The 21674-nt window shown below is 38.3% G+C and overlaps 1 protein-coding gene across 2 annotated transcripts in view; it reads left to right on the top strand.

Moving 5' to 3' along the window:
* Nucleotides 1–20588, top strand: part of LOC137580004 (uncharacterized) — a 119580-nt gene extending 98992 nt beyond the window's left edge. The window contains exons 1-3 of one of the 2 annotated variants that reach the window (XM_068293921.1): nt 5561–6861; nt 16028–16698; nt 18472–20588. In XM_068293921.1, coding sequence (XP_068150022.1) covers nt 5875–6861; nt 16028–16698; nt 18472–19369 — 2556 coding nt within the window. In that variant the 5' untranslated portion in view covers nt 5561–5874 and the 3' untranslated portion in view covers nt 19370–20588. Of the gene's footprint in view, nt 1–5560; nt 6862–16027; nt 16699–18471 lie in introns of those variants that run through there. The other variant, XM_068293922.1, reaches the window with a different exon arrangement.
* Nucleotides 20589–21674: the final 1086 nt, after the last annotated feature.

Raw genomic sequence — 21674 nt, 5'->3', positions numbered from 1 at the left:
CATATATAGGGGGAGCCAAAAAAGAAGCAACGGCAACGGCAAAGGCAAAAGCAATGTCGATGGCAACGGCGACTAAACCAAATAAATAAACCCTTTAGCCGCAGTCCTTGGTCTTCTCCTTTTCTTTCTTATTTTCTTTATTCTTTTTTTGTTGGGACAGAAGATAAGAGTAAAGACAGGAAGTCAACTTTAGTAGGAGTAGTAGTAGTCGTAGTAGTGGTAGTAGTCAACAGTCGCCCTACAACCGAAAAAAGGGATAATGGCATAAAATCCAGCAAAATGAAAAGAAAGCGGCAAATCATGTTAAGAGATTTAAATTGGATTAGTTGACGTGTGTGTGTGTGTGTCTATGTGTCTATGTGTGTTGGACTGGGTGTTGATGTGTCTCCCTATGTGTGTGTGTGTGTGTGTGCATCAAAGGGTGTGAAGCCGCGTTGGCACGGTCGACAAACGCTCGTCTTGACATCAATTTTTTCTCTCTTGATTTTTATATCCTTTCAAAATAGAAAGCATAATGGACTGAATCAAAACTTGGCATTACTTGAATGTAAATTTCCCTACATACCTATTCAGACGCCTAGATCTAATAACTGATGCTAAGAAACATCAGTGAGTAGATTTAATATATTCAATGTTAAGGGTATCAAGACATCGGTGCACTGACTTTTATTTTGGTCTATTGTTTGTTTTGTTTCTCGTATATATATATATATATATATGTATGTATGTATATGTATACATTAGGCTGGTTGTTTTTCATTGCATTTGTTGATATCCTTGATTTTTTCCCAATTTTTAAGGAATAAACTAAATACTATTTATAGGCATATAATTTTTATAAACCTTGTATATTGAAGACTTTGAAAAAAAATGAGCCTAAAAAAGCATAAAATAGATGTGAAACAACCATTTTTAGTAAGGGTCACGTGTCGTATGCGTAATATATTTTGTCATTGGTTTTTCTGTTTCTTTACAAACATTTTAAACATTTTGTAAAAGTTCTTCAAGACAACATGACGTATACGCAATATTTCGTAATAAATTTTAAACTATTTTAGTAATTGATTTCTAGGCAAGTTAACAATACTTCAAAATTGAATTTTTCGTAGTTTTTTCTAAGCGAGTAGATCTTTTGACCTCTTGAGTTTTTTAAAAATAACAACCAATCCATCCCAATGTCTTTACATATATGTATACAACATAAATTTATATGTATATATTTTGTATGCTTGACACAATTCGCCATAAAGTGCTTAGAGGCTTCTCGAGTGTCTCTCAAGTTTACAATGACATTCAGTCATCTGCTCTTTTTTATACCCTGTACCCACACACAAAGCGAAAGGGTATGAAAGAGTCAGCGAAAATTCAAAGTGCACTTCTCTTAAATAAGATTTAATTTACAAATTTCATTTAAATAAGTTCAATGAAAATTATTCAAACCATCAGAATTTACTTGATTGTAGTATTGAAATATCAGTTCGATTTCGACCCAAAGGACTAGTCAATCAATGAATTTGAGAATTATCTTTATATGTGTGTACCTATTCCAGCTTTAGGGGAACTTCATGGGCAGCGATTTGGAACAATGGCGGCCGTGGGAAAATTATATTCCATCGATGTAAAGAGACAGCTATTTGTGAAATATTTCGCTAGGCATATTGATATATATGATTTTCACGCTCTGCCAAGTCAATCAATCATCATTTATCGAATGCCAATCAGGAAAATTTTGTTATTACATGAATTTAACCGCACATATGTATGTATGGATGTATGGATGTACATATAGATAACTCTATGGAGACGAATATAGAAATATGTACATGCTTTCTTTTTTGTATATTCACTCTATCAATTCAGGTGAGAGGCATATACCATGAAGCAGGGCAGACACCGGGACTTGTTTTCTCACACACACACACACACACTTAATTGGCACTCAGAGTCATCAAACAGAAATGCCAATGATGTTTGTCTACGAAATTACCCCAACGGGATGTAACAGAATCAAAAGCAAACTACATACCAGGAACCAGGAGCATACACATTTCTATAGGGATAAAGAGTGTAAGAGTCAGCATAGCCAGAATCCAGAGAAACCAGAATCCAGAACCAGAACCAGAGTCAGCTAGCCAGTCAGCTCCATCATGATAATGATAGGGGGAAACGAACAGGAGGAGCAACGTGAACAATGGGTGGATGGGGGGTAGAATGGAGCGGAGAGAACGGGGAAAACGGCGAAACGGGGTGGTGAACAACTGTACTCGTTATCTGAATGTGGGCTACTGCCCGCAGTTATAATTCCATTTGCGACCATAAAAATGTATTACGTTGGGTAAGCCGCTGCTGCTCATAACAGGCTTCTTAATTAACGAGGTATTCATGGAGATGTAAGTCCTTTGTTTCGGTTTTTGTTTCTACTAACTAACTAACTAACCTGCCGAGCACGTGGCATATGCCACATAATGACTCAACAAAAATGGTTGTATGTACATATGTGTGTGTGTGTGTATGCTAGTGAGTATGCTTTAACTTAATTAACCATAAATTAGTTAGGATTCACGCATTTTTAACGAAACCCTTGAGATGACACCACAGACACAGACTCACACATTTGAATGGACTAACACACACACATGTCCATCTGTCAGGCATCTTGAAGGAGTTAATTTATTTATCTTGTTGCAACAGTAACATAATGCCACTTGATTTATCTTAGATTGTTACTCAAAAGTTCTAACCTCAAAGCAGGGACCCCTCACCAACCGATTTCAATGTCAATGTTTCCGTGTTGATAAAAATTTGTTGAAAGAAAAGAAAAGCTTATTTCCATAGGCTTACAGCATAGGGAAAATAGACAAGGATTTACCGCAGGCATTTAATGTTAGAAAAGCAGAGCTCATCGTCCTTATATGTTGTCTAGGTACGTAGCCAAAATCCTGGTTGAGTATCTTAAAAATTACTTTAAAGTCTTTATGGAATTCAATTTAGCAAGGAAATAGAAACATTTCAATTTTAACAACCTTATCGAAATGGCATAAAAAAAAGAAATATAAATCAGAGCTTACGTTATTGATGGACATTAGCATTTAGTTTATAGCTTTAACTTAAAAGATTAGATTGATTATATGGCCACTTGGTACAAAAGCCCTTTCTAGAGTCTTTTAATCATCATAAAACAGTCGCTTAACATACATACATATTTTTTATTACACTTCCTAGGAAGATTCTGCTCGGTCTTATGTCAACTATTTAATTTTTGTTGGAAAATTTTGATAAAAAGGACAATAAATTTCCTATGCCGTAACAATGAACTCGATCGTCAATATAATGAGATTTCAATTCGTTTCGTCAGGACCTGAATCAAGTCGAAAAAAAGGACGTTTAGTCGTAACTTTCTCAATTGTTAACTCAAATATGTTAAAATTTACAAAGTGTTACTTATATGAAAGCTTAAGCCTATATTCTGAAATAGGAATTCCTTTTTTTTTTAGTTAGTGTATCTGTACCTGAAGGAAATATTCTTGTAAATTAATATGTTTTTTTTTTCTTTTGTTGGGGAATGTGGAATGTAAATTCGCGTTTCACGCTTCCCTCTCCTCGGCGAGACAAGTCTTCAAGCATATTTCTTTTGGTAACTTTTTGTCCCTGCCCCATTACAACTACAAGGCAATGGGCATACATTGCGATTTCTGTCCAGAGCCTGCGGCGTTGTTCCATTTGCAATGGGGCAAAAAGCACACTGTTGGAAATGTCTTCAACAGATTTTTGTATAAACGTGTTTTTGTATTTTGTTTTTTGGCTGTGCTGCGATGTTTCGGTTTTTGTCTTTTATTTTTATTTTCATTTTTTTTACACAATTGCCGCTATAACCGCGCTCTGCCGCCCGCTTCATTTACATTTGTTTCATCCTATTATCCTGGTTAACCGTCTGTGTGTGTGTGGGTGTGTGTGTGTCTGCCCACCCACCGTGCCATTTGTCAAAGTTCTGCGCCCCGTCGCCCCATCAAATCCCAGCTCTCTCTCTCACGGCCTTTTTGTAATTACACAGCCAACAGTACATACGAACAGATGAAGAGGCATAGGGCACAGGCTAGGCCAGGGTCTGGGGCTCGGATGGGGGCAGGGACAGGGGCATGAAGAGATGTGCGAATGAAAAAGGCAGCTTAAAAAGCATCGCGTTGGGGTTTTTGTGGGGCGCTCGTTAAAATTTGTTGCTCTCATTTCGATTGTTCGCTATGTTCTCTTGGCATTGTTGTTGCCGCCTCTGTTGTTGTCGATTTAGTCCACGGGATTGAAGGTATTTTACTTAAATATGCGAATCGGATTTAAAACCACCAAAAACCGCTTCGCATCGTTTCACCTACCCGCAACCCTCTCTCTCTCTCTCTCTATCCATCCACAATTTTCATGATTCATGATCTTCCCATTCCATGGCTCACTTTAATGTTCATTCAATTTTTCCAGAGCCCAGCAATTAAAAGTTTTTAATCATCGACTAACCCTCGCCAGTAACTCATTCGTTCCCAAAAACAGTGTGGATTAATATGCTTGAGGGTTTTAGAAGAGCATAAACAAACAACAACAACAACAAAAAAAATGAACATTTGATTTATTTACATCTATCTTATTATTAACATTTTTTTCATGCCATCATTAAATGGTTGATTTACCACGCTAAAGGGCTTTAAAGCACAAACAGAGAAGAAAAATTTTAAAATTTATAAAAAATGAAAAATGAAAATCTAGGCTCTGTCTAGTCGAATGTAACCAACTGTGAAAAGTGTCTGGTCATCAGTCAAGTGAATTTTAATAAGTCCTTTCCTGCTGTCATTTGTGCAAAGCCAGTCAAAGTGGCTCACACATACATACACACATACATAAATTGTAACAACAGTTGGCAGAGCAATTATGTATTTAGAATAGCTGAAGTTTAAAATATATTCTCATAGTATAAATGTACCCTCTACCTTCAATATTCTATAGCATTGAAACTAAAATCTGAGTTTACATGTAAACCTTGGGGTATCAAAATATCTGAACAAAAACATAAACATTTTCGGTCTCACAATTTGCGTGTAATTAACGCTCATTCAGCCAGGTCATTTCCACTTGAGGCAGCACTGCTGCTCATCAAGCAAGATCCCAATGGGGGCATTTGGCCCAACAGTTGGTTGCACCATCTGGGCATCATTGCCTGGTTTTGCTCCCCCAGCTGCATTGCGAACGCCTGCCCACCCAATTTGGGACGCAGCAATTAAAATCTTGCATTCGCATTTGATGGCAGCAGCAGCTTGAAAGTATTTTAATTTCCCAACAGAGCTTCGACGGAATGGCCAACCCGATATGCCTATTACCCTGTACGCCCCTCCGACCCGTCGACAATGACAACGAAGTGGAATCAAAACAAAAACGTCAAGCGGCTCAGGCCAAGATGGCGACGGCGAAGAGCAGGCGCATGCGTTGGCTCTGCACACACGGGGCGAATTGGGCGAAAATTTGCCAAAAATCTCCAGAGATTGGACCAGACAGTTTCAGTTGCTGCAAGACTGTCGCGAGATAAAGTTGTCCGAAAAAATAAGGCTTTTTGGGAAGGACTAATGTCTGCGCGCGTATAAAACAAAACCGAAGCCCGCGCGAAAACTCCCAACCCAAACACACACGCACAGTGAGTGAAAGAGGGAGAGAGAAAGAGAGACAGAGATAGAGAGAAGACAAACGAGAGAGACAAAGTTAAGAAGGATAGACTTAAGCGTTTGAGTTTCAGTGTGTGTGTGTGTGTGCAGGTGAAACGAAGGATTAACCATCAACAAGGAAATTAAAGTGAATTAAAGTAAATCCTATTGCCACGCCCTCATCGCAGGAGCTCCAAATATGGAACACCTGCGTCCTCTGAGCTACGAGGAGATGTGCCAAATGGAAATACTTCAGCCTGGTGAGGCAGCGAATGCTCAAAACTCCACCATGATGCCGATAATGGTAATACCCACAGCATTGCTGGCTCCTGGAGCCGGCGGCATTATTGATAGCGGCGGTGGCGGTGGCGGAATCGTCGGCGGCAGCTTATCAACATCAGAACCAGTAGTGGGTGGAGAGCATTACTATCAGCTGCAGCCCACGCACATACTAACTACAGATCCAACGACGGCGGCGGCGGTAACAAATGGCGGCGAATTGGCCCTCCTGCAAAGCGGCGGCGGCGAACAGCTTCCACACTCATTACACCAGCTTCAACAGCATCCACACTCACAACATACTCCCGTTAACATATTATGTACAGGCACCTTGGGTCGCGTCCAGCCGTCAGCTTCATCGTCCCTAGCACCAACACCACCGAGTGGTGCGGCGACTTTGCCACGCGGCTTTCAACCCGCTGCCTTTGTACCCGATGTTGAGAGCGATTTCGAGGGCAGCGAATGTGGAGCCGGTAGTGTGACGACCACCTGCATGCCACATTTTCGTTTTGGCGGTTGTGGTCTATCCACTTTGCAGCATCAGCACCACCAACAACAACAACAACAACAACAGCAACAACAACATCAGCAGCAGCAGCAGCAGCAAGATGTTGTCATAGGTTGTGGCTCACTTTCTTATATGATGGGTTCCGGCACTTTAATGGGACGCGGACGTCGTCTTATGAGTGGCCAACAGAGTAAACCCAAACGCGTATCCTTTAAGGGTGACAATTTGCCGCCACCGTCACCACCGCCCCCACCGGCCGTGGAATTGGACGAAAATGGTTTTCCCCTACCTGCTGGTGATGCCTCTGGCCCCGGCCCTGCTGCCATGGGAGTTGGCGGTGGCGTTGGTATTGGCAGTGGCTGCTCTTACATGCACTTTGACAACTACATGGACTACCAGGTAATTGTCATTCATGGCCCTTAGTCCGCCATTGTGATGGAATGGCGTAATATTTACGATTATTACCCAGGTCTTTTGCCTCTACGTGCCGCGATTAAAGTGCGAGAAAGTTAGAGCCAAGCCGAATAAGAGAATCGAATGACTTGGAAATCTCATTTTACTTTTATTGTTTATAGATGGAGGGCAGATAAAACAACCAATGGTTTTTCTAAGAAAACCCAGAAAGAAGATATAATAAGACAGTTGAATGTGTGACTCTGTGTGGGCGTGGGGGTATGGGTAGTAAACACAAAGGAAAACAATTCTCAAGGTTAAATCACTTGTGATTCGGTAATTTTGTCTATGTTTACTATTCACAGAAAGTTTATAAACTCGATTTTATAAATCTATCGAATGTTATTAAAAATCTAAACCTTGAGAAGAATGCTGATTCTTAATTGCATAGCTACACTCACAATGCAATGTAATGAAAATATTATAGTAACTTTTCTGGAAATTTGTTAGAGACAATCTAGCTACAATATAACTCAAGTTCTTTCATTAGCATTAGTCTTTGCTAAACGAGTCCTGATTTGCCATTCGCTAAAGCTGTAATCTCTACAGATGGGTCAAATAATTAAGGATTAAAAACTACATTAAAGAAAAACTGAGCAAAGTCATCAAATGAATCGAAAATCGCATGTAAATCTAGGTGCCCTATAATTCACAAAAGAAAATTCATTGCTCTTCTAGGAGACTAGAGCAACTAAACAACTTATTCTAATACCAAATGTTGGGTATAATCTTAATATCTCATGGTTAATTTAACGGAAACTCCAATTTTTGATTGAAGTCAAAATAGATTTCATTTGCTGTAGGATATTCTAACATCTTGCCTAGACCATCATTTATTTATTTATCGAATAAGCCACATAAGAAGATTCATTCATTTTTTTTGTCGTTGTTGCTGGTTTGTTATTTAAATCCACACATCAGACAATGGGAGAATGACAAATGCTAAACGATTCCATTGTAATTTGTTCTAGACACTTTATCGACCGAATGACCGACCGACCTACCACATCATTTGATAAACGTTTATTTACATGTAACTCAATTTGTAAGGACTTTACAGACAGAGAAATAAGCGTATGAAATTCAACGCTTGATTCTTATCGAATCTTCAAAATCCAAATGCAAATTTCAAACCCAGCCAGAATAAAGATGTGCATTCAACTGAACTGTGTGTGTGAGTATATATGTATATGCTACTATCGGATATATGGAGGATGTGTAGCGGAATGCGAAAATGTTTGCCAGCAGGACACTGGGGCCAATTGTCCTTTGCGGCCATTAGTCACAGCGTTGAATGCGCTGTCATCTTTGGCCGTTGGCGCCATTTATTCACATTTGAATAATAAATTAAATGTTGCAAATGTCGTTTCTCCAGTTTTGTTCAGTTCTCCTCTGTAGCCTTCAGCTTCGGTTCCAGCGATTGCAATGCGCAACGCTTCTTCTTATTCTCTTCATCGTTTTTGCAGTGCATTCGCCGCCGCCAAAAGTCAAAGCCATAAAAGCAAAGCATAGAAAAAAACCGAACAAAAAAAGAATAGAAAACAAAAATGAATGCTTCTTCTTTTTTCTTATTATTTCCACGCTTTGTTGCGCTTTTGTCCACCATCAACTCCTACGATTATCATGGCTTATCCTTGTGTTGGTGCTCCTAAACTTTGCCAATAGTTTGCCAAACCCTGATTGAATACATACATTAAACCATCCATAGACAAGCAGTCTACGTGGGCGGATCTTGGAGAATTGTTAACCAAATAAATGTCTTTAACTTAAATTGAAAATAAAATTTTATACTTTGGCCTTAAAAAATCTCTAGAAATTATCTAAAAAAAAAAAACTCCTTATATTATTTCCAAAGCCCTTAAATATTAACAAATAGAAAGCAAACCCAATCAAAAAAAAAACAAAAGGCAATTCTAGCCACTGCAATTTTGGAGGTGCCTACTGATTTTGCTCGTATGTTTAAAGTCGACCTCGATTGTTATTTAAAAGAAAGTTGTCCGCATTCAAATTAGACATTTTGTTATCTTCAGAGAAATCCTTTGTTTTACTAGAAATCGAATTATGTATTATGTCGCCATGCGTGTCCTTCCCTTCATGTCTATTGTTCGAATCGTTTTCGTTGAGTGCCAACTTCTGGCATTGAAATGATGAAAAGCACTTTGTTTTTTGTGTGTCCTCTCTGCTCTTGGTCCAGCCTCTGTCTCCCTGTCATGTTATGAGTTCGGTTGGGACAAAAAAACAATCCGAATCTGTGTTCAAATTGAGTAGGAGCAAGAAGTGAGAAATAACCATTTTTCATTGATGAACAACTGAATCGGAGAAAGAGGCTGTGATTAAGAAAATTAACAAACTTATCACACATGTCCATCAGCAATTTGTTAATGAAATTCTTCTTCCATCCAATGATGGAATGAGTTCATAGTATAGACTTAGCTTAGGATCTATGTACATATCTCGTCTAATTGACTTTCTATTAACTAGGTGGCACTAGAGTTTTTCCTTAGCTATGCTTTTTGTTACCAACTTCAATAGCTATCAAGTAGATTAGCTTTTAAATTATAACAACACTTGGATGCCATTCATTCAACTCACGCAAGCTGTGTGAGGACACGCACTGACCCTAGCATGAAGTCTAAAAAGGAACACAGCAGATCATACAGAAGGATGTTGCTGCCACCGCCCTTCTCTTCTTTTGGGTGGGAGGTTTTTTTTTCGTTTCTTTCTTCTTTTTTTTTTTTTTTTGTTGATGTGTCAAGCGGACGGTGTACAAATTGGCTTCATTGTTATCTTGCATGTCCCGGGGTAAAAATTCGTACAATTGAGTTTTAAATAAAAATGAGGCAGGCGATACAGCAGCTACAATGTGAAAAGGAAACTCTCCACCCACCAGAAGCAGTGGCAGCATCAGCTACCTGCCACACATCAGACTGTTGAAGTCGCTTAGAATACAGGAGAAGAGTGAAAAGAAGAGTCACTCTCGCATGACACAAAAGGCAGGCGGCAGCAGCAACAGGAGCAACAACACCAACAATGAAAATGGCAACAAAATCCTGTCTAACTAGAAACAAAACCAAGAGGCAGGGATTCAAAAGCAAAATGTTAGAGAAAAAAACTGTAACGGAATGCTTTATAGTTTCCGCCATTATTTTCCCTTTTTGCAGTTGCAGTTTTTTTTACTAAAAATCCTTTTGCTCCTTCTTCTACGTTTTTCCCCTCTTTTTTTGTTGTTGCACCCCAAAACAAAACTCTGAGATTTGTATATTTTGCACTGCACGAATTCTGTCCAACAAATTTTAGACCAAACAACCAAAAAAAAACTATGCCAGACTGCATACAGAGCACTATCTATGTATATGTATATGTATGTACATATATGCAACAGTAGGATAAAATATTATGTGGCAGTTGGGTGACTCCTGGCACCATGTTGAAAAGAAGTTGTCTACATGAACATCCTCATAGTTTTTGTTCCAGCTTTATGACTTGGCCGGTGCAAAATTTCCATGCGAAATTGATAAATGCTTACAGCTCAGGATAAAGTTATAAATAAATGTGACAAAAGATATAAGAAAAAACTAGGTAATAAAATATTACAAATGACAAGTGCTTTTGGATCGAGGGTTTTTTTCCCCCATGTAACAAGATGTTCATACAAAACTTGAACTAGGAGTATGGTAAAAACCTACTTCCAAGTAGAAAAGGAGAAACTAATTATAGAACAAAATAAAATTGTAAAGGACTTGAAATGGTTAACATAAAGCTAGTTAAAAGTTCAGCGATTTAACTATATTCAAATAAAATATCATTCTCGATTTAGACCTAATCTTGTAGCATATGTATATCAAAACGGTTAAGTTTAGTTTACAAATCAAAGAATAAGATAGAATTGGGTTCATATCTGATAAGTTTATGTTTTATTTATAGTTTAGAAGTCTTAAAAACTATCTATGTATATGGACAGCTAGTTCACCTTTTGTGTGCTTACTAAAATCAATCACGAATCCGCTAGCCTTAAGGGTTTGGCAAAAGCTTTCGCTTAGCAATTATTACAAAGTTAGTTTCTTTCTTGTCCATCACTTTGCCATCAATGCTGAGATAATATTTCATTTTCATTTTAATTTGATATCCTAGATTAAACTTGGCTTCTACACATAATGCAATAAACTTTTCCATAAGCATTTATAGAGTGCGTTCATAACTTTTGATTATGATTGATTTGCTGAACAAAAAAGCTAAAAAGAAACTTGTATATATAAATATGAAGTACATTTTTGTGGTGAACTTTTTCAATTTGCTGCCATTGTAGTATGAAAGCGATGGAGCCAATGTCCAGAGGAGACCGACCCCAGAGATTGAGATATTGAGAGATAGATAGATAGAGAGATAGAGAGAGAGAGAGCGGAAAATATAGTTTGAAGCATCACACAGGACGACTTTGGTTTTGGAAGGAGTTGTCGACATCGGTTGTTGGCAGCTGTTGATGGTGCCCGGTGCCCAATGTCCAATGTCCAATGTCCAATGCCCAATGCCTTGTGCCCGATGGCTGATGGCTGATGCTTGATGCCTGATGCGGATGCCGTTGTTCATGTCAACGTTGGCAACTTTCTACTTAGTTTTTGTTATGCATACCCTGCAATTTCAGTGTGGATTAGAGATCATTATGAAAGTTAGCAAAAATAGCATCGAAACAATGATTGAGAAAAATTGCAAAAAATAAACGCATTGATTTGACAGCAATTGACAGCTGAAAGCAATCAAAAATTAGTATTTAATTAATCCTCAAGTAATAATTATGAGATGAATGAAAAAAACCAGGGTATATTGAAGTCACCAAAAGTTTTAGTTTTTCTCTGTTCCTGCAAATGTCATTTTTGGGGCATTTCACGCTGATGGACATCATCAGAATCAGGATGCCAACAATATACCAACGTGTGGACGAAGAGGAACTAAAAACTTACCCGCTGGCGAATTGGCGGCTATGACTCTGTTAGCATTTGGTATTTGTCTGTTTGTCTGTTTATTTGCACGTCTCCGTCTCTTTTTCTCTATTGGCTGGACAATGGCCGTTGGGTTTTTACGATTTTTCAAGCTTAAAGTGCTTATTAAACATTTGAAACTTACGGGAAAATACACTTTGAAATATGGATCCGTCACTCTACGCCTCTTTAATTCTCGTTTTATCCTTGAAATGAAGTTTGTGTTGCATTTTATACCAGACAATTAAAGAAAAGCATATGAAAATTGTTTAACGCATTTATTAATTGCCTATAAACTGTAGAACACTTAGAAGTCCTTGATGGTTAATTCCGTGTTGAAGGGTTGTTATTGTTATTGTTATTGGGCGGTTCTTCAGTTGGACGGACATCGTTCTGTTCATTTTGCTGTATAGGATTTCCGATCAAGTCCAGCTCATCCCACATTCCAAGAGCAAAGGGAATTATATCCTCACCGCCGCCCTCCATGTCCCTGATAAAGACCACATTCATCTGCTGTCCCACAATATTATTATGATAACGGGCATCGAGCAAGCTGTCCGGGTTGCCTCTTATCCGAGGTACATCTTTGTACATGTTTTCGGTCACCAAATCGACAAATGAATCCAAGGAATTTATCAGCAGTTTCAATATGAGAGTGTTTTTGGTTGTTTGTTTGTTTCTTTTCTTTTTTTGTTCTTTAATAATTTTTTTTTTTTGTGATTACTCCAAAAGTATATTGAGCATGTGAACAAATATTTTCGAAAGGCAAAAGCAAAGGTTACTTGACGATAGAAATGTTACTCTTTAATGTTAATGTTACTGTTAATGTACTCTTTAATGTTATGTTAAAATTTCGGTAGGGTGCTTTACAAACAAAAAAAAAAAAAAAAAACTTTTTGCCAAGCATGTCAAGTGCCAGACATGACCCAAGTTAAACTAATTATAAACTCAATGCCCTCGGAATGAGAACAAAAAACAAAAAAGAAGACCATAAAATAAAACTAAAATAAAACTATGGTGAACAAACCTCCAAAATGTTGTCACCTGGTGCCCATGAATTTTGGAATAGTTTTTCCTCCACCTCACACCATCCCTTACGGTGTTTTATCTACCAACCGTCAAATGCGAGCAAAGTCAACGCAAACTGTGGCCAAAGCTGTTTCCTGGATTACCAAAGCCCAGCCCTGAGCTCAGGCTCCCATGACGATGCCCATAATGATGATGATGATAATGATGATAATGCGACTCCTCTGTTCCACTTTCCGCCGTTATGCCCCTACGCTACGCCCACTCACGCTGGCAACAGCAGCAAACTTTTCTCTAAAAAAGCGCAGCGTACAAAATGAAGCGCCTTTTAAGCAGCCAAACAGCATTTTCCTCTTCCCAAAAAAAAATAAAAGAAAAATATATAAAAAATAAAATAAATTTCGCGAATTTTATTTAAAAAAAAAAAAGAACTAGAAAAAAATGCATAAAAAAAGATAACTGCAACGGAAGCACGTAAAATATTTGCATTTTTATTAAAAATTGAATAAATTGAGATGATTTTCTGCAGTTCCCTCTTGTTATCATTCTTACACCCTGTAAACTATAACCTAAGTGAAAGGGGTATATTAAAGTTATACATACATGAACTACCCTAATCTAAATAACATTCCAAGTAATTTTATCCCATTTGAACATCCTTGTTTTTAGCTTTTTTATGTAAACATTTAAGTTAACACGTTGTCACTTCCAAATAACGCTAAACTGGCATCACCGTTTTGCAATACTAGAAAACAGAATACAGTGTTGAGAAGAACAAAATTATATAAAATAAAACGAAAGACATTTAAATACTGATTTGCTTCTCTTCTAATAAGTCTTGGCCAACTCATTGTCAATTGGATTAACTTCAACAGATATAACAGATTAGCCGTTTCCGATTACAACTAACTAATAGCAATAGTTTTAATCAATGTTATGACACATTCAAAAGCCCAATTACCAAAACAAATGTAATACAACACTAAAAAGACGACTCAATTGAATTTTGCAGAGCAGCCTGATATGGATATATGGCTCTTAATTCTAACATTTTTGGCCAGAATTCATTTCGATTAAAAGTTAAACAATTTTCGCAGCTGTTAATTGATATCGATCAATTTTAAATCAACCCTGCTCAGATGTCTGCTTTGATATTTGACACGTGTTGTGGATGCAAAACAAAAAATTAAAAATATTTCTCAAGTATAGTAGCACCTTAGCAAAAGGGTATTTTGAAGTCGTTGCAATAACAATGCATATTGTATGAAGTGATTTTTGTGTGTGTGTGTTTTTTTTTTTTGTTGTGAACTTTCATCGTTGGGGGAAAGTTTTGCCAGCATTAATAAAAGTTAATTTCGTTCGTTGCCTTTGCCGTTTTTACCCCGCTGACGTCTGATGTTTGAAATTCATAATTAAAAATAGTTGCAAAAATTTTTAGCAGCCTCCGCCGTTGGTATGTGTAAGTGTAAGTGTGTGTGTGTATGTGTATGTATTTTATTTAATTAATTTTTTTTTTTAGTCCAAAGGAAGAGGAGCAACAAAAAAGACACACACACACACACAGAGAGAACTTGAACAATTTTCGCTCTCCCTTTCATCTGCACATTGCTCATACGCCATGTGATGCCGATTTTCCAGCTAATTAGCCGCATATTCAAGTCAAGTGAATGAGACCGGATAAAACTAGGCATGGAAAACCAAGAAAAAAATTGAATTTTGAACCTGAACATTTTGTGAAATGATAACTGAATGAACCTTTAGCTTTTCAGTTTTTTTGTGATTTTATATACATATGTACGTATATGTAGCTTTGTTAGTATCCTTATCAATCGCTCAGTGAAAACGGCAATGTTCGTTAGAAAGTGGTTAAAAGCAATTGTTTTTATTGCAAAATTATCGATTTACCCAATGTTTAACTCCTCCTTAACTAGAACAGAAGAATATAGAGGTTATACACACTTGAACAATACAACATGTTTTCCATCTACGGAAACTGCAGAAAAAACAACAACAGCAACTAGGAAAAGAACTTTACAAATAAAAGAGAAAAGAAACAGATGATGATGATGATGATGAAGATGTTCATTATGAGGACGAGGTTGAAACAATATTTTTTGGGGGCACATGCAGAACAAATCATTTTGGCATCCTTTCTGGTTAGTTGTTTCCTTGGTGCCGTACAATGTTTCAACTTCATTTTCGTTCTGTCTATATACACTAAGAGATATATATATGTATGCACATGTGTATATATAAGTATATGCTTGTACATGGAAAAGTGCGTGCTTAGTTAGATTTGATTTGTATTTTGCACTTTTGCCACAGTTTATGAGTTTTTGTCATAATTCCTCAAGGCAGTAGTCGCAATATAAACAAATCATAGCAATACCGTTAGTAAACTTTATGCTCAAACTTTTGCACGACAAACTTTCTTACCCATTTCGGATTCTGGACCTTGGGGACACATACATACATTCATATATGTACATATGTATTCATCTCACATATGTGACCCATGAATTATGACTGACAATGAGCGGGTAGGAGAAATCCTGGTTTAATTATGTTGGACTTCTATGATGACAAGATTAACTTAAACCACCCTCCGGCCCACCCAACAACAACAAGAACAACAGCAGCAACATGTGTGGCCATCTAATGGCATTGGGTTTTCTTTTCTAATGACCTTTTTTTACTCTTTCGTTGAATACACTTTAAAAATCTCAATTCATTTTAAAGAAAGTTAGCCATTTTCCCAGTCAGCTTGTGCTGAGTTACATACATGTTACATGACCTGTCCTAGTGTATATGAGATTCGGCGCGTGAAATGTGTTAAAAAACAACTTTCTCGTTTTTTTGGTTCATTAAAAAGTTTCAATGTTTCCTTCATGTATAGCCTGTTATGAATATTGTAAGACCCGTGGAAAGTTTTCAACTGATGGCTTGCCATCATCTTTCGGCTGCAGTTTTAATTAGCGTGCAAAATCAAACAAAGAAGTAGAACCTACCCAACCCCAACCCCAACCCGAATACCAACCGTAGTAAAGCAACTTTTCTGGTACACATTTAATGAAACAACTTTTTCACCTTCTTTCTCCTACTCTTTGCAGACAACCGGCTTTGGCGGCCTTCCAGACGTAACCGAACACTCAAATATACGCCGCACACTGTCCCGCCAGAATTCCATCTCGAATAGTGACTCCGGCGGCGAGATAGCCAGCATACAGAAATCCAAAGTGAATTTCGGCACAGCATTGGCCGGGGGTGCTGTGGTTGTTGGTGGCGATATTGTTGTTGGTCTTGATGCAAAGTCACCCACCTCGCCGGCAGCATTGGCCGGTGTTGCTGCCTCTTCGTGCGGCAAGGTCAAGGGCAAATCTGGTCGCAAAGCAAAACAAAACTCTGGTGTCGGCGGCGGTGTTGGTGTTGGTGCCGCTGCTGGGCATAAAACAAGACGCGGCTCCTGGCTGGTCGCCCTCACTCTCGTTAGTGCCATTTGTCTTCTGGCCATTGCAGCGACATTGGCCTATCAGCATTTTTTAATGTCGCCCAGCCGCAATTCCCATGCCCAAAGACTGAGAATCGTTCGACGCATTCTGCGTGAAGTTCCCCTTGTCGATGGCCATAACAATTATGCCTGGAATGTACGTAAATATGCCCACAGTAGTCTGGAGTTGCATCTGAGTCATGATTTGGATCACAAATCGCTGTGGGCGAGACCAGCATGGGCGCAAACCGATATGGAGCGCTTAAAGCAGGGACTTGTTGGCGTTCAAGTGTGGTAAGTATTTTACATACTTTTTTGAAGATAAGAGTTATATCCCTTTCAAATTGTAATTTATAGGATATCTTTTCTGTTTCCTCAAATTTTTAAGCGCTATCAATACTTTTCAGTTAACCATCCCAGATAATTTAACCATCTGAACTCCTATTATTTGCTTTGTTTTCAAACTCTTTGGTTGAATGCTAATGGATATGAAATCCTTCTACTCATTTGTGTGTAAGGATAACTCCTGAACAAACCAACATCCGTGTTGTACAAAGAACACTCTATATATTCTTGTGCATAGCTTTTGTTTCACCCTATTTAGAAGGCATGGCTTTATCCCGGATAATGCATTAACGGAAAGAACAAGAACGAAAGAACAACAGAGCAGCTGTAGATGAATAGAGGGAGTTAGATATTCTCTAAAGTTTTACAATCATCGAGATCATTTCGACTGTTAAAAAACATTACCATAGTTAGATAATGCAGAATATATTGATATACAGCAGCTTAAGTGCGAATTTCCCTTAGTGTATCCCTCTCCGTAGTCATATACAAAGTTAATATGCCAAATGCAATTTGAAAGTTAGTTTGGCCATTATAAACGGGCTTCAGTGTGGGCGATGCTGAGCACAATGAACTTTGAATTTTAAATGCCATGATATGGCCATAAGCGATAACCAACAACAACAGCAAGAAAGAGAGAGGAAAAGTAGTAAAAGTGGAAGAAGAATAAGAACCGCAGTTCCTACATTGGTTCATCTAGAGTGCCTCTGCACTGCACTGCACTGCAATGCAATCAGACAGAAACGAACAATAAAGACCACTAAAAATTAAATGCGGAGTTGGCGTAAAAGTTACGCTTTTGGATTGTACAAGTTTAGCAAAAAGAGGAAATTGTACCCGGTGTGTTGTGCTTGAGGGGGGCAAGTGGAAGAGAGAGGGTATTGAAATAAAGTCAAGTCGATTGCCTATCAGCGTTTTTCCCCAACTGCAGCTGTCTGCTGGCTGTCAAAAGTCGGCATGGAACTCTGTTACAAGACTCCATCTTCCATCTCCATTTTCAACCATTCCACCTTCAACGTCCACCTCTGAAATTCATCCTCACTCTAAACGGATTCAGACAGGTTGGCTGCTGCTGCTGATGCTGCTGCTGTTTCTGTTGTGGCCCGTTGCCAGTTGCCAAATTTTATTTTGCAGTCAAATTGTTGGCAGCTTCTGTTTTCTTTTTTTATTTTTGTTTTTTATTACCCGTCTGACTCGATTGGGAGGCAATGGGTGGGCGTGGGCGTGGCACTTGTGTCTGACTGGCTGACTGTTGGTCAAAGATCTTTGACTGCCTAGGGTTTGGGTTGCGGCAACGGTTTGATTGCATTTTTATGGGACTTTTCAATTTTCATGACGGTTTCAGCATGCTCCATTTACATTACGATGTTAACACTCCTACATACAAACATATGGAGAGAGTATCGGATTCAGAATACATACATATGTACATATTTACACTGTACATATATTTATACCTTCCATTGGCAGTTTTGAACAAATCATATTTTTTTATTCGTTTTCAAAGTTTCTTGAATATTTATGTCTTTATCTTAGATTACAAAGGGCAGACGCCCTTGAATACATAGAAAATTTATCAGCAATCAGGTTTTCCTATTTATGTCCTTTTTAGGTTTAAATACATATTCGAATTACAATTTGATAAAAGCGGTCAGAACTATATATCACCGACTAACCTTTTTGTCACTGCCTTTCACCCTTCACCTTTCAACCTTTTTGCAGGTCGGCGTATGTGCCATGTGAAGCACAGGGCTTGGATGCTGTCCAATTGGCACTGGAGCAAATTGACATCGTGCGGCGCCTATCCGACATGTACAACCGGGAAACAGTGCTGGCGACCTCCTCCCAGGACATTGTGGCTGCTCATCGGCGTGGCTTGCTGGCCTCACTGATTGGAGTCGAGGGTGGTCATACAATCGGTTCATCGCTGGGTGTGTTGAGATCCTTCTATTCGCTGGGCGCACGATATCTGAGTCTCACCCATCGCTGTGATGTGTCGTGGGCCGGATCGAGTGCATCGCCCATGGAACAGGGTCTGACGCCATTTGGCAAAGCCATTGTACGCGAAATGAATCGGCTAGGCATGATGATCGATCTGTCACACAGTTCGGATGCCACGGCACGAGATGTCCTGCAAGTGACACGAGCTCCCGTCATATTCTCCCATTCGGCGGCACGCCAATTATGCAACTCAACGCGGAATGTGCCCGACGATATACTCCGTCTGGTGGCTGAGAATGGTGGCCTGATCATGCTAAGCTTCGATTCGGAGGACGTGGCCTGTGGTCGGCAGGCCAGACTACAGGATGTTATCGAGCATATCAAATATGTGCGAACAATCGCTGGCATACAGCATATAGGCCTAGGTGCTGGCTACGATGGCATCGAATTGCCACCACTGGGTCTGGAAGATGTCTCCAAATATCCGGAACTATTGGCCGCCTTGCTCGAGGATCACAATTGGAGCGAAGAGGATGTGGCCATGTTGGCGGGACGCAACTTTTTGCGCATCATGGAGACAGTCGAAACGGTGCGAGACTATTGGAAGCGAGCGGCTATTCAACCGATTGAACAAACAGAACCCCAACCCAAGACCCAATGCACGTATATGTCATCGTGACCCCAGGCCCAGGCTCAAGTCCAAATGCAGATGCAAATGCAAAAGCAAATGCAAATGCAAATGCAAATTCAAACTCAAATGCAAGCGCAAACGCAAGTCAGAACGCGACGCGATCAGCCGTTCAATCATACGGCAGCCATGCTTACAGCGGATTCACAGATTTGGGGAAGGACAGGTGATTCAAGTGAAACTGCTGCTACCAATCGCACTGATACTGAACGAGATCGTTTAATCATGGCAGCATCGGCGGCTACAACATTTACAGTCAGCGGAGTACTTCAGTGAAGCGGAAATTAAATAAGGTCTAATGAATAAGTGAAACCATTTTTTTTTATGTGTGTGTGTGTGACAGAATGGTTACAAGCAAGACTAAGGTATATGTATATATGCATGCATACAAATATGTACACACATAAGTATATATATCAGCAGATATTCTGGACCTGGAACGAAGGATCTTTCTCCATACACAAAAAGAAAGGTATTTCTTCACATTCATTAATTACAGAATCCTATAAATAAAATGGGGAAACAAAAATTTTAGTCAACTTATGCGACATCTATTCATTTGTACAAATTACATATGTATGTGTATTTGTGAAAATTGACTACCAATGATGGCTTATACATATTGATAAGCTAATGAATAAATAATCCTAAATGGATTTATGCCCATGTTAGCTAATTAGAATACTTTCCCCTCTCACTCTTGCTCATCATCATCCGGTTTCTAATTCTTACTATTTTCCATTTGATTTTTTGTTTGGACATAATTTATGCACAGTCACCATTCGGTGAACCGCAAGCCAGAATCTCTCTCGAAATATGTATGCATGTGTGCGTGTATGTATGTATACATATGTACGTATATAAGTACTTTTTGTTTGTAACTGTATAATAAATAATGAGGCAAATCAATGATTAACACTAATTATCGTTATTAAACGGCAACTATATTTAATCATAAATAACACACATGGACACATGGTAAAAATTAAGCTCTGCAAATCCCTACATATATAGCTCTCTACCAAAACCAACCAAGAGTAAAATATACAATTAACAAACACAAAACCAAAAACAGAACAAAAACAAAACGTAAATGTGAACGAAAACAAGAATAAAAACAAATTAAATGTCTTTTTTTTCTGTGTTAGGTTAGTTGAAATATAAAACGAAGGAAAACACACACAAAAACCAAAAATGGCAATGACAAAAAGAGAAAAGCAAAATCAAAAACCCAAAAAATAATGTTCGTATATATCGTACATATATAATATTAATCCATACGTATATATACTTATACATATATATAAAATCCAATAAAGTAAAATCAAGATGAATACGGAGAATACAAATAGAAGGACACGAATACACACACATTTCCATAAAAATAAATCGAAAGAACAAAAACAAAAATAATAAGAAAAAAAAGTAAATCGAACAATTGTCTATTATTTATGTTGGAATTTAAAGCGGACCTAAGGATTCCATTCATACATATGTATATGATGTCAAATGCGCTGAAATGTATGCTATAGATTTTTGAACGGTCTGACTAGCCGCTTTTATTTGCAAACAAAAGTGATCGTGGAGAGTATCTAGAATGAAACGAGAAGCTCTTATACCCATATAAGTAAGTGATGGTTATTTGAGCTTAAGAGTAGCGAAATCTGGAATTATCGTGATCAACTTTTCAGGTGACAGAGGTTTACTTCTATTTGGAAAGTTTACTTTCAAGTGCATAAATGAAGTTACTTGAAGTATAACGAACTAAAGCAAGCTTCTTATAAATAAAACAGTAAGTGTTTCACACACACACACACACACAGAGACATACAAATGCCATGGACGCATTTTATACTGTTGTGCGAAGCCATAAAAAACCGTTAAGTGGTCGTAAATCAAAATTTTTGCTAGTCTGCAAAAGTTCTCTAAGAGTTTTGTTGGTTTCTTTTTTTCTATTTTCTGTTTTTTTTTTTTTTTGTTTTGTTTATTTTACTACTTGGCTTTTCTATTTATTTTGCCACAAAAGAAATCACAGCTCAGTGTTTCTTTCTAGTACCCGGAAATTGAGCTTTCTCCCTGGCATTCTACCTCTCTCTTTCGGTATCATTCTCTGTATCTTTCCCTGTCTCCCTTTCTAACAATTGTGTTCATTTTCAGTCCATTGAGTTTTGCTTAAAATTTAATGAAAACTTTTATCCAACAATATCCGCTAACGACAATTCTTTCGTTTTGACTGTCTCGTTCTGTCTTTGGCCCCTAAGGTCCTTAACGGGTCCTGGCGCCAATGCCATCAAAA

This window comes from Drosophila tropicalis, unplaced genomic scaffold (assembly GCF_018151085.1).
Source record: "Drosophila tropicalis isolate 14030-0801.00 unplaced genomic scaffold, ASM1815108v1 contig_805, whole genome shotgun sequence".
Lineage (NCBI taxonomy): Eukaryota > Metazoa > Arthropoda > Insecta > Diptera > Drosophilidae > Drosophila > Drosophila tropicalis.
The sequence above is the reverse complement of the archived record's forward strand: the minus strand, read 5'-3'. Positions and strand labels throughout refer to the sequence as shown.